The sequence below is a fragment of the Ornithorhynchus anatinus genome, chromosome 3 (assembly GCF_004115215.2).
Source record: "Ornithorhynchus anatinus isolate Pmale09 chromosome 3, mOrnAna1.pri.v4, whole genome shotgun sequence".
NCBI lineage: Eukaryota > Metazoa > Chordata > Mammalia > Monotremata > Ornithorhynchidae > Ornithorhynchus > Ornithorhynchus anatinus.
Window position 1 is genome coordinate 124,848,514 of NC_041730.1, and position 14,083 is coordinate 124,862,596.

A 14,083-nucleotide genomic window follows, 5' to 3' on the forward strand; every position below is an offset into this window, starting at 1 on the left:
TGAGACGGTTACTTGCCCAGGGTCCCACAGCAGACGAGTGACAGAACCAAGATGAGAACCCAGGCCTCCTGTCTTTCAGGTCTGTGCTCCATTCATTCATTCATTCAATCGTATTTATTGAGTGCTTACTGTGTGCAGAGCACTGTACTAAGCACTTGGAATGTACAATTCAGCAACAGATAGAGACAATCTGCCCAACAACGGGCTCACAACCTAAAAGGGGGAGACAGACACCAAAACAAAACAAGTAGTCAGGCATTAATACCATCAAGATAAATACAATCATAGATACCTACCCATCATTAATTAAATAGAATAATAATATATACAAATATACACAAGTGCTGTGGGGAGGGGAAGGGGGTAGAGCAGAGGGAGGGAGTTGGGGGAATGGGGAGGAGAGGAGGGGAGGAGGGGCAGAGGGAAAGGGAGGGCTCAGTCTGGGAAGGCCTCCTGGAGGAGGTGAGCTCTCAGTAGGGCTTTGAAGAGGGGAAGAGAGTTTGGTGGATGTGAGGAGGTCAGTGGTAGGACTGACCTACCAGAGAGAGGAAGATGGGAGATCAGAGAGGAGGCTGATGGAATAATCCACTCAGGATATGATGAGAGACTGTACCAAAAAGATAGCGGTTTGGATGGAGAGAAAAGGGCGGATCTTGGCGATGTTGTGAAGGTGAGACTGGCAGGTTTTGGTGACGGATTGGATGTGTGGGGTGAATGAGAGAGTGGAGTCAAGGATGCCACCAAGGTTGCAGGCTTGTCCCACGTGAGGGTCACAATTTAATCCCCATTTTAAGGATGAGGTAACAGGCTCAAAGAAGTTAAGTGACTTGCCCAAAGTCACACAGCTGACAAGTGGCAGAGCTGGAATTAGAACCCATGACCTCTGACTCCCAAGCCCATGCTCTTTCCATTGAGCCACGCTACTTCTCTTGACCCCACTTCCCCTTCCAGTCATCATCCTATCTCCCTCCTACCCTTCCTTTCCAAACTCCTAGAATGAATCGTCTACATTCGCTGCCTTGAATTCCTCAACTCCAACTCTCTCCTGGACCCCCTTCAATCTGGCTTCCGTACCCTCCACCCTACCGAGACTGCTCTCTCAAAGGTCACCCACTACCTCCTTCTCACCAAATCCAATGGCTCCTACTCTATCTTAATCCTCCTCGACCTCTCAGCTGCCTTTGACACTGTTGACCATCCCCTTCTCCTCCACACCTTATCTCACCTTGGCTTCACGGACTCCGTCCTCTCCCGGTTCTCCTCTTATCTTTCTGGCCGTTCATTCTCAGTCTCCTTCATGGGCTCCTCCTCCCCCTCCCATCCCCTAACTGTAAGGGTTCCTCAAGGGTCTGTTCTTGGCCCTCTTCTGTTCTCCATCTACACTCACTCCCTGGGTGAACTCATTCGCTCCCAAGGCTTCAACTATCATCTCTATGCAGATGACACCCAAATCTACATCTCCTCCCCTGGTCTCTCCTCCTCCCTCCAGGCTCGTATCTCCTCCTGCCTCCAGAACATCTCCACCTGGATGTCTGCCCACCACCTAAAACTCAATATGTCTAAAACTGAGGTCCTTATCTTCCCTCCCAAACCCTGTCCTCTCCCTAACTTCCCTGCCACTGTGGGCAGCAGAACCATCCTTCCCGTCTCACAGGCCCACAATCTTGGTGTCATCCTTGACTCTGCCTTCTCATTCACCCCACACATCCATCTGTCACCAAAACCTGCTGGTCTCACCTTCACAATATCGCCAAGATCTGTCCTTTCCTCTCCATCCAAACTGCTACCTTGCTGGTACAAGCTGTCTCTCCCCACTTCAGTTTATACTTCACTCTGCTGTCCAGATTATCTTTCTACAGAAACACTCTGGGCATGTCATTCTCCTCCTCAAAAATCTCCAGTGGTTGCCTATCAAATTTCCCACGAAGAAAAACTCCTCACTCTTGGCTTCAAAGCTGTCCATCCCCTTGCCCCCTCCTACCTCACCTCCCTTCTCTCCTTCTCCAGCCCAGCCCGCACACTCTGCTCCTCTGCCGCCGCTAACCTCCTCACTGGGCCTTGTTCTCACCTGTCCCGTCGACCCCTGGCCCATGTCCTACCTCTGACCCGGAATGCCCTCCCTCCTCACATCCGTCAAACTAGTAATCTTCCCCTCTTCAAAGCTCTACTGAGAGCTCACCTCCTCCAGGAGGCCTTCCCAGACTAAGAGTCCCCGTTCCCTCTGCTCCCCCCCCCCCCCGACCTCTCCTCCTTCCCTCTGCTCTAACCCCTTCCCCTGCCACAGCACCTGTACATATTTGTACATATTCATTATTTTATTAATAATGTGTACATATCTATAATTCTGTTAATCTATTTTGATGATATTGATGTCTGTCTACTTGTTTTGTTTTGTTGTCTGTCTCCCCCTTTTAGACTGTGAGCCCGTTGGAGAGTAGGGATGGTCTCTGTTGATGAATTGTACTTTCCAAGCGCTTAGCACAGTGCTCTGCACACAGTAAGCGCTCAATAAATACGATTGAATGAACAACCCGATCACCTTGTAACCCCCCGGCTCGTAGAACAGTGCTTCGCACATAGTAAGCGCTTAACAAATGCCATCATCATTATTATTTTTACTAGGCCACTAATCAATCAATCCCATTGACTGAGCACCTACTGTGGTTAGAGCACTGTACTAAACATTTAGGAGAATGCCATGATCCCTGATTTCAAGGAACTTATGAGCTCATGGTGGGGAGGAGGGAAGACTAACAATAATAATGATGATATTTGTTAAATGCTTACTGTGTGCCAAGCACTGTTCTAAGTGGGCCCTCCCTCTAAACTCTAAGCTCGCTGTGGGCAGGAAACATGTCTACCAACTCTGTTCTATTGCACTCTTCCAAGCCCTTAATACCATGCTCTGCACACACTAAGTGGTCACTAAATACACTTGATTGACTCAGTCTAACTCCTCATTTTCCCACCCTCTTCTCTCTATTCATTTTATCGAAGCAGCGTGGCTCAGTGGAAAGAGCATGGGCTTTGGAGTCAGGGCTCATGAGTTCGAATCCCAGCTCTGCCACTTGTCAGCTGTGTGACTGTGGGCAAGTCACTTAACTTCTCTGTGCCTCAGTTCCCTCATCTGTAAAATGGGGATTAAGACTGTGAGCCCCACGTGGGACAACCTGATTCCCCTATGTCTACCCCAGCGCTTAGAACAGTGCTCGGCACATAGTAAGCGCTTAACAAATACCAACATTATTATTATTATTATTATCGCATTTATTGAGTGCTTACTCTGTGCAGAGCACCGGACTATGCGCTTAGGAAAGTACGATATGGCAATAAAGTGAGACAACCGCTGCCCCCAAGGAGCTCACAGTCCGTGTCACCTATGCACTGGGGTTGGTACCCCTTAAGCACTGATACCCCATCCCCAAAACTTATGTACATATCCATCTGTAATTTCTTTTAATGCCTGTCTCCCCCAGCTAGACTGTAAGCTCCTTGAGGTAAGGGGTGGTCTCTACCAAGAGTATCATATTATACACTCCTAAGTGCTTAGAACCATGCTCTGCACATAGTAAGTGCTCAATAAATGCCACCGACTAATAGAGCATAGGAGATATCAATCAATCGAGGGTATTTGTGTACTTACTGTTTGCAGAGCATTGTATTAAGTGCTTGGGAGTGTATTCATTCATTCATTCAATAGCATTTATTGAGCACTTACTATGTGCAGAGCACTGTACTAAGCGCTTGGAATGTACAAATCGGTAACAGAGACAGTTCCTGCCCTTTGACAGGCTTACAGTCTAATCGGGGGAGACGGACAGACAAGACCAATAGCAGTAAATAGAACCGAGGGGATGAACATCTCATTAAAACAATTGCAAATAAATAAAATCAAGGCGATGTACATCTCATTAACAAAATAAATAGGGTAATGAAAATATATACAGTTGAGCAGATGAGTACAGTGCTGAGGGGATGGGAAGGGAGAGGCGGAGGAGCAGAAGGAAATGGGAAGAAAAGAGGGTTTAGCTGCGGAGAGGTGAAGGGGGGCGGTAGAGGGAGAAGGGGAGCTCAGTCTAGGAAGGCCTCTTGGAGGAGGTGTTTTAAGTAGAGTTTTGAAGAGGGGAAGAGAATCAATTTGGCGGAGGTGAGGAGGGGGGGCGTTCCAGGACCGCGGGAGGACGTGGCCCGGGGGTCGACTGGGGGTAGGCGAGACCGAGGGATGGTGAGGAGGTGGGTGGCAGAGGAGCGGAGCGTGCAGGGTGGGCAGTGGAAAGAGAGAAGGGAGGAGAGGTAGGAGGGGGCAAGGTGATGGAGAGCCGTGTGAACGTAAATGCTGCAAGTGTGGAGTGTGCTCAGGTGGCAAAAGGGTTGAAGAAGACAACTGAGAAACAGAGGATGAACTGGTGAAGGCCTGCAAATCTCCTGCTACCCAGCTTGGTTGGGGAGTCTGGCAGGGACAGGGAGGAAGCCTGGAGCCCAAGACCAAGTGCTGGCTCGAGACAGCAGAGAAGCAAGCCAGACCACTCTCTCTCACTGGGCAAGTGAACGAAGGAGGGGTGAGCGTTCTAGACCACCGGAAAGCAAACCTGTGAAAGAAATAAGATTCAAGATTCATCCACCCAGTTACCCCAGTACAGAAGCCGTGGGGGCGGGGAGAGGCGGCAGCAGATCCCCCGAGGCACCATTTTCCCATCATCCCAAGCCAAAACCCTCCAGGGAGAAGATGCCTTCCTGTTTTTCTGCCCAATTCCCTTGCCCAGGGTAACACACACCTGCTCTCCCCTCAAGAGAGTTTCTGAACCTCGCCCCTCATCTCCTGGCTGGGTTGCCTAGTCATTATTGTTTCTCCCATTTCCAGGTGGGTAGGGGAAGAAGAAATAAGTGGGGGGGGGGCGGGGGAGGGTTGGGGGAGAGAAAGAGAGACTGCCACACAGGTAACAAAAGGAGGGAAGTGATCTAAAAAAAACATCCATCTGCATATCCCTAACCTACATTTTCAAAGTCCTCCTGAACTCCCACCTCCTAGTAGACAGTCCCAAGTTGTAAACTCCAAATTAGATTTTTAAGCTCCCCGAGAGCAGGAAACATATCTACCTGCTCTATTGTGTACAGCGCTACACACACCATAAGCTCTCAATAAGCACCATTGATTATCTTCTCTTCAGGTCATAATACTATTAAACATAATTCATTCATTCTATCGTATTTACTGAGCGCTTACGGCGTGCAGAACACTGTACTGAGAGCTTCGGAGAGTACAACAAGATAATGGACACATTCCCTGCCCAAGGGAGTGCAGAGCACCGTAGGAAGTACTGGAAGAGGATGCACAGATGGGCATTAGACATGGTCCTTGTCCCCTGAGGAGCTCCCTCACCTATCACTTCAGCACATATTTACTTAGCTGTAGTGCTTTTGTACATGTCAATTTGTTCACCCTCAGCACTTGTCCAGCCACCCATCTTTCCCTTTTCACCCTCCTATCGGTAATTTATTCTGTGTCTCACTTCCCCTTAGACTGTAAATTCCTCAAGGTCGGGAATCGTATCCTTTCCCATTAACTATTGTGTTCCCTCTCGAGTTCACAAGAAGCAGAATGGCTTAAAGAGCCCGGGGTTGGGAGTCAGAGGTCGTGGGTTCTAATCCCCGCTCTGCCACTTGTCTGCTGTGTGACCTTGGGCAAGCCACTTAACTTTTCTGTGCCTCAGTTACCTCATCTGGAAAATGAGGATTAAGACTGAGCCCCATGTGGGACAACCTGATTACCTTGCATCTATCCCAGCATTTAGAATGGTGCTTGGCACATAGTAAACGCTTAACAAATACCATCATTATTATTTCAGCCTGGCCGGTGAACAGGGCCAAGTCTCCAGAGGTGGGGGAACTCTCTGGCCCAGCTAAACCCGGCTCCTGAGAGGCTCCGAGGAAAGGCTGGGTTAGGGGCGTCCCCCTTGGGGTCGTACACTGCAGCACTAGATTGAGGCCCATTCCCCCCTTTAGTGCAGTGAGGAGGGGAGCTGGATCCGCACAAGGACTGGCTGTGCCCAAGTTGTTTGATGTCCTTGTTAAACATTTACTACGTGTCAAACACTTTTCTAAGCACTGGGGCGGGTCCAAGTCAATTAGGTCAGGTACAGTCTCCATCCCACAAGGGACTCACCGTCTCAAGTAGGAGGGAGAATTGGTATGGAATCCCCATTTTACAGTTGAGGAAAAAGACTCAGCTAAGTTAAGCAACTTGACCAAGGTCACCCAGCAAGCAGTTGGCACATCCTGGATTAGAACCCAGGTCCTCTGACTCCCAGGCCCATGCTCTTTCCATTAGGCCACGGCTGCTTCTCCAAGTTGTGGGCATTTACAGTACTCGGTACCTGTAGTGGAATTAGGATCCTCCCAGGCTGTAATAATAATAATAATAATGTTTTTCATTAAGCATTTACTACATGCTAGGCATTGTACTAAGCGCCGGGATGGATACATGCAGGTTGGACACTATCCCCATCCCACTAGGGGCTCACAGTCTCGATCCTGACTTTACAGATAACTGAGGCCCAGAGGAATGAAGTGACTTGCCCAAGGTCACACAGCAGACAAGTGGCAGATCCGGGATTAGAACCCACAACCTTCTGACTCCCAAGCTTGCGCTCTCTCCACTAAACCAGGCTATTTCTTTAGCCCTTCGACATCAACAACGGGAACAGAGCATCTACTGGATAGAGCATCTACTGTGAGCCCCATGGGGGACAGGAACTGTGTTCCACCTGATTAATGTGTATCTCCCTCAGTGCTTGGCCCATAGTATGAACTTAAATATCACCACCCCCATATGCTCATACAAGCAGAGGGGGCCGGATCCCATTCCGTGGGCCAGGGCAGAGTTGGCTAATGAACCATTCTGATGATGACCCACTGTGATGGAATCATCTAAGTAAAAGCAAGATCAACTCTTACTACCCATTCCAGCTCATAATATCAATTTTCTTCTCAAATCTAGATCCCCCTGGAATCGGCTCTATATTCACACTGCCCTGTCACCTCCCTGATTCTCCAATTTCGCTTTCATCCTAGAAATCTTGGAAATAATAATAATGGCATTTGTTAAGTGCTTACTATGTGCCGAGCACTGTTCTAAATGCTGGAGTAGATACAGGGTAATCAGGTTGTCCCACGTGAGGCTCACAGTCTTCATCCCCATTTTACAGATGAGGGAACTGAGGCACAGAGAAGTCAAGTGACTTGCCCGAAGTCACACAGCTGACAGGTGGCGGAGCAGGGATTAGAACCCATGACCTCTGACTCCTAAGCCCGGGCTCTTTCCACTGAGCCACGCTGCTTTCCTTGTCAAGGAAATCCCTTGACAACCTCCCAAATGTCTTTTCCAAACCCTCTTCCAGAGATTTGGGCACTAGTAGAGATCTTGTGATTCGAGTTCCATTTATTTTGTGCCAGCACTGAGACAGGCAGTGTGGCTTTCCGAATTTAACAAAATATTATTCTAAGAAACAAAGGGTCATAGTCATTCAACCTAATCCATATTGATTTCAAAATCTACAGAATTTAATAGCGGTAAGACTTTTTTTTTTTTAATGGTATATGTCAAGTACCTATGTTCCAAGCACAGAATTAAGTGCTGGGGCATATACAAGGTCATCAGGTTGGACATAGGCCCTGTCCTTCATCGGGCTCACATTTTAGGCAGGAGGGAGAACGGGGATTTTATCCCCGATTTAGAGACGAGGAAACTTGAGGCACAGGATAGGCAAGAGGCAGAGCTTAGATTAGAATCCAGTACTTTGGACTCCCACGACCTAGTCCATCCACTTGGCCAGTACTACTAATAAAGTGTTTTCCACCTCTTAGGAATCAGTTGCCAAATTCCCTGCCCAACAGGGCAGCCTTGCCTAACGGTTAGAGCACAGACCTGGGAGTCGGAAGGACTTGGGTTCTAATCCCTGCTTCACCACTTATCTGTTGTGTGACCTGGGGCAAGTCACTTCACTTCTCTGGGCCTCAGTTCCCTCATCTGTAAAATGGGGATGACGGCTGGGAGCCCCATGAGGGACATGGACTGTGCCCAATCCGATTAGCTTGTATCTACCCCAGCGCTTAGAACAGTGCCTGACCCATAGTAAACGCCACCATTAAAAAATAGTAAACGCCTAACGATACCATTAAAAAACCCACGACCACCACCAACAAACGGAACCAGGAGGAGGTAAAAAGCAAGTTTATTCATCCGACATTTTCACTTAAGACAAATCCTGTAAATCAGGATCACCACAGTTTCTGACACTCCGCTGCGAAGTGTATTTGATACTTGTCACTCGCCACATCTGTACGACGAGCAAGACATTGAATCTTACAAAAAAAAAGCGATTGTTTTTAGCTATCTCGTCTCGTGGGAACAGAGGGTCCGCACAGGGTGGCCAATGCGCCGTTCAGTTTCACAGTCGAAAATCCCGGGGTGTGGGGGTTCCTCTGCTAGCCAGCGGAGTCACATTTTAAAACCTTTCAATTCAAAAGGGGGAGAGGGGAAACAACCCACCTCCACCAAGGAAAGGGCCTTTTTCTACATCACATCGGAGACCCGAGAAGACCCCCGCAGGGAGTCTCTTGCCTTCAGGAGGGCCTGCGCCTGACAGTATAAATAGGGAAAGGGGCTGGAGAAAGGAAAACCAATTGAAACGACAGTTGTTAACACGCTCTGGTTTCTGAGAAATCGCACTGTTGGGCCTGGAGCTGCAGGAGGAGGGGCTGCTTGCTCATCGAAAGGGAAACAAACACACCCTTCCCGTCCCCCGCCGCACCTCGCAACTCCGAAAAAAACCCAAAAAAAGTCAACACACGCATGTCCTCAGGAGACTCGGCGGTTGCAAAACATGAGGCCGTCTTGGACTGCAGTCAAAACAAGCCCGGGATGAGGTTACTCTCCGGCTTAAAGAAAACTGCACAACGTGTGAAACCACCACCGCCTCGGGGGGCGGGGGGAAAAGAAGAAGGGAAAAAGGGGGAAGGGGTTTTCAGAGGCCAGGAGCACATTTCAAGCCAATCACCTGTTCTCCCCCCAAGGCCCAGCCCTCCGCTCCCCTTCCCCGTCATTGTGATGGTCCCTTTGGGCGGACCCTCCCCGCCCCCCACTATCCCCACCCCCCAACACTTCCCCGTTCATTAGCACCACGTTCACAGTTGAAGCCCCCCACCCCACGTCCCCCCCCCCCCCAACCGAGCCGATGGAGAGGATTTGGGGAGGGATTGAAGGCCGGTGGAGCCCAGGGCAGGATTTCCCGGGGTGTTTCCCCCGCCCCGCCCAAAAGCAGCAGCATAGGTTAGTGGAAAGACCCCGGGCTGGGGAATCAGAGGTCGTGGGTTCAAATCCCGGCTCCGCCGCTCATCAGCTGGGTGACATGGGGCAGGTCACTTCACTTCTCTGGGCCTCAGTGCCCTGACCCGGGAAATGGGGATGAAGACTGGGAGCCCCAAGTGGGCCAAACTCATCGCCTTGCGTCCTTCTCCAGCGCTCGGGACAGTGCTGGGCTCACAGCAAGGGCGGAACAAATGTCATTATTAGTTTTAAGGGATGATGCTCCGGGGGGGGGGGGGGGAAAGCCCCCCAAGTCCCCTGGATCTCCCGAGCGTCGCTGCCCCCCATCCTCCCCGCCGCATCCTGGTCTCCTTGTCCGGACGCCCCCTCCCCACTTTGCGAGCAGGGGAGGCTCCGGGCTTTGCAGGCCGGAGGTGGGGGGGTCGGGGGTCACTGCAGGCCGTCCGGGGGGGCCCCTGCGGCGGCGGCGGCGGCGGCGAGGGCCCGCTGCAGGCGTCGCACGGCCTCCTTGATGAGGTTCCCGGAGAGGAGGAGCTGGTGCAGCAGGCGCTGGGGCTCGTCGTCGTCGTCGTCGTCGTCGTCGTCGGGCCGGGGCAGCGCGGGGGGCTTGGGGCGGGGGCCCGGGCCCGTTCCCGCGGCCGTGGCCGTGGCCGTGGCCGTGGCCGGTCCCGGGGGCTTGCGGCAGTAGGGGGCGGGGCGGGCCCTCGGGCGTGCGGACGTGCCCGGGCCGGGCTTGGCGCCCGGGGTCCGCAGGGGCCGGGCCGGCGGGGGCGGCGGGGGCGGCGGGGGCGGCGGGGGCCGGCGGGAGCCCAGCTGCAGCGCCTCCCCGATCTGCGCCACCAGCACGTCCACCTCGGCCGAGCCCCCCACCCTCACCGACTGCTCCAGCAGCAGGAACCTGCCCCCCTCCTCCTCCTCCTCCTCCTCCTCCTGCTGGTCCTCCTCATGCTGTTGCTGCCGCTGCTGCTGCCGCCGCCGCTGTCGCCGCCGCCGGTCCGGCTGGTGGGGCGGGCAGGGCATGGCGCCCGCTGCCCCGCGGGGTCAGGCCGGGGTCAGGCCGGGGTCGGGGTCGGGGTCGGGGCCGGGGTCGGGGGCGCCGGCGGCCGCGCGCCCGTCTGGGCTTTGTAAACAATGGGTGACGTCGGGCGCGCGCGTGGGCCCCACCACCGACGCCGCCCCCGGGGGGGACGGACCACGGGGACGCGACCATTCGCGAGCCCGGGCGGGGGGGGAAACGGGACGGGCGGGGACCCCACCATCCGCGGCGGCCGGGGGGAGGTGGGGACCCTACCATCCGCGGAGCCCCCCCGGGGGGGGACGGGGACCCTGCCATCCGCGGCGGCCGGGGGGGGTGACGGGGACCCTACCATTCACGGAGCCCGGGGGGGGGGGACGGGGCCCCTCGCCTCACCCTGCTCCTAACGCGTGTGGTGTCGGAGCCCGTATGAAGTCATTCATTCATTCAATAGTATTTATTGAGCGCTTCCTATGTGCAGAGCACTGGACTGAGCGCTTGGAATGGACAAATGGGCAACAGATAGAGACAGTCCCTGCCCTCTGATGGGCTTACGGTCTAATCGGGGGAGACAGACAAGAACAATGGCAATAAATAGGATCCAAGGGGATGAACATCTCATTAAAATACAATAGCAAATAAACAGAATCAGGGCGATGTAATAATAATAATAATGTTGGTACTTGTTAAGCGCTTCCTCTGTGCCGAACACTGTTCTAAGCGCTGGGGGAGATACAGGGTCATGAGGTGGTCCCGCGTGCGGCTCCCAGTCTTCATCCCCATTTTACAGAGGAGGTCACTGAGGCCCAGAGAAGTGAAGTGACTTGCCCACAGTCCCCCAGCTGACAGGTGGCGGAGCCGGGATTCCAACCCATGACCTCTGGCTCCCAAGCCCGGGCTCTTGCCACTGAGCCACGCGATGTACATCTCATTAACAAAATAAATAGGGTAATGAAAATATATACAGTTGAGCCCAGGGGTGAGGGGATGGGGAGGGAGAGGAAGGGAGAGAGGGATGACGGTCACACTCACAACGACTGAGCTCTTCCTTAAGCGCCTGCCGGGCGCCGGACACTGTGCTAGACGCTGTGTCCCCCCTCTCCCCCGGGTAGGACCTGATCTCCGTCCCCCTGGGAGCCCCGGGCCTCCATCCCCCTTTTCCAGCCCAGGGACCCGAGGCCCAGAGAGGGGCAGGGGGCGGCCCAGGGGCGCACAGCCCACCGGCCCGGGATTCGAACCCAGCACCTCGGACTCCCGGGCCCGCGCTCTTTCCAACGAGCCCCGCGGCTCCTCGGGGGAGCGAGGCCCGGGGGAGGGAAGTGACTCGGCCAAGGTCACCCGGCAGTCACCCTCCCGCTCCCCTTCGAAGCCCACTGGAGGGTCACCTCCTCCAGGAGGCCTTCCCACGCCGAGCCCTCCCCACATCTTGCACCACTGGCTCCCTTTGCTCCCCTCCCCACAAGCACTGCATCCATAGAAGCAGCGTGGCTCAGTGGAAAGAGCCCGGGCTTTGGAGTCAGAGGTCATGAGTTCGAATCCCAGCTCTGCCACTCGTCAGCTGTGTGACTGTGGGCAAGTCACTTTGCTTCTCTGTGCCTCAGTTACCTCATCTGTAAAATGGGGATTAAGACTGTGAGCCCCACGTGGGACATCCTGATTCCCCTGTGTCTACCCCAGCGCTTAGAACAGTGCTCGGCACATAGTAAGCACTTAACAAATACCAACATTATTATTATTATCATCATCTATCATTCTGTCCTAATTAATAACGCTTCTTGCATTCCTTGTGGTGATGCGTCTCCCCGATTAGAGCGGGAGCCCGTCGCTGGGCAGGGCTGGTCTCTCTCTGTGGCCCGATTGTCCGTGCCAAGCACTTGGTTCAGTGCTCTGCACATAATAAGCGCTCAATAAATAGGATCAAATGCAGGAATGAGCAGCCGTGATCCCATTTCTTCGTCCGGAGGCTCGGCCGGCTGCTTCCTCCAACGGCCGCCTCCCGCCTCCGGCCCCCCGAGCCCGCCACGGGCTGCCGCCGTCTCTCTCTGGCGCCCAACTGCGCTTTCCAAGCGTTCAGAACAGTGCTCGGCGCCCAGCGAGTGCTCCGGCAAGACGATCGATCGCCAAAGGATGGAGCGAAGGCGTCGGCCCGGCCCGCGCTCTCCCCGCCGCACCGGGCCGCTTCCCGTGTGCCGGGCACTGTGCGAAGCACTGGGGAGAGCTGGAGGATGACCGGGTCGGCCGTGGTCATTCAATTGTATTTATTGAGTGCTTACTGTGGGCAGAGCAGTGTACTAAGCGCTCGGAGTGTTCAATTTGGCAACAGAGACAATTAGAGAAGCAGCGTGGCTCAGCGGAAAGAGCCCGGGCTGGGGGATCAGAGGTCATGGGTTTTAATCCCAGCTCCGCCACTCAGCTGTGTGACCTTGGGCAAGTCCCTTCACTTCTCTTGGCCTCAGTGACCTCATCTGGAAAATGGGGATAGGGACTGTGAGCCCCACGTGGGACAACTGATGACCTTGTATCTACCGCAGCGCTTAGAACAGTGCTTGGCACATAGGAAGCGCTTAACAAATACCAATATTATTAATTCCTGCCCAGCAATGGGCCCTCAGTCTAGAAGACTCACAGTCCCGGACCCACGAGGGACTCTCGATCTTCCTCCCCCATTTTCCAGACAGGGGCAGTGAGGGGCAGCGAGGGGAGGGAGGTGGCTTGCCGGGGCTGTGGGGGATTTGGGAGCCGGTCCTTCCGTCTCCGCGGCCCGGGGTCCCGCTGGCTGGACCTCACCCACCGGGACTCGTGGACCTGCCCATCCCTCTTCCTGTCGCTGCTGTTTGAGGGCCTTAAACAATAATAATAATAATAATGTTGGCATTTGCTAAGTGCTTACTATGTTCTGAGTAAGTATGTTCTAAGTGCCGGGGTAGATACAAGGTAATCGGGTTGTCCCATGTGGGGCTCACAGTCTTCATCCCCATTTTACAGATGAGGACACTGAGGCCCAGAGAAGTTAAGTGACTTGCCCAAGGTAATAATAATAATAATGATGATGGTATTTGTTAAGCGCTTACTATGTGCTAAGCACCGTTCTAAGCGCCGGGGTAGACACAAGGTAATCGGGTTGTTCCACGTGGGGCTCACAGTCTTCATCCCTGTTTACAGATGAGGACACTGAGGGAAGTTAAGTGACTTGCCCAAGATCGCACAACCAAGTGGCTGAGTCAGGATTCGAACCCCTGGCCTCTGACTCCCCAGCCCGGGCTCTTTCCACTGAGCCACGTGGCCTCTCTAAAGCCAAACAGTGAGGAGTTTCAGTTGGATGTGGGGGCGGATGAGCAACGGCCGGCGGTTCCGAAGCGAGGTCCGGGCTGACCACTGCTCCTCCTCTGGGGAATTCCAAGCGCTTAGTCCAGTGCTCTGCACATAGTAAACGCTCAATAAATACTATTGAATGAATGAGGAGGAGAAAGGAGGAGAAGGAGGAGGGAAGGGAGGATCCCAGGACCTGAGGGCTGGAGGGCCGCCAGGAGGCTGATGCAGGAGGTCAGGGGGAGCCAGGGTAGGAAATAAGAATGATGCCAGCCATTTGTTAAGCGCTGACTCTGTGCAAAGCCCTGTGCTAAGCGTTGGAGAGGGTACAGAGTAGGCCCGTCGGTCCTCCTTCCGGCCTTGTTTGGCCTCCGGGCCGAGGCTCTGCCAAGTGGCGGGGCTCAGGGGGAAGATCCCGGGCTGGGGAGTCAGAG

General features: G+C 53.8%; 1 protein-coding gene across 1 annotated transcript; it reads right to left on the reverse strand.

Moving 5' to 3' along the window:
• Positions 1 to 9,415: 9,415 nt before the first annotated feature.
• LOC114810222 (GSK-3-binding protein FRAT2-like) lies at positions 9,416 to 10,402 on the reverse strand. The gene has a single exon (XM_029061106.1). It carries the CDS (start codon positions 10,343 to 10,345, stop codon positions 9,755 to 9,757), a length of 591 nt encoding a protein of 196 aa, XP_028916939.1. The 5' UTR covers positions 10,346 to 10,402; the 3' UTR covers positions 9,416 to 9,754.
• Between the last annotated feature and the right edge of the window lie 3,681 nt (positions 10,403 to 14,083).

What these genes read in the sequence shown, in the direction of transcription:
- LOC114810222 (XM_029061106.1), bottom strand. Translation starts at nt 10,345, where the DNA reads ATGCCCTGCCCGCCCCACCAGCCGGACCGGCGGCGGCGACAGCGGCGG.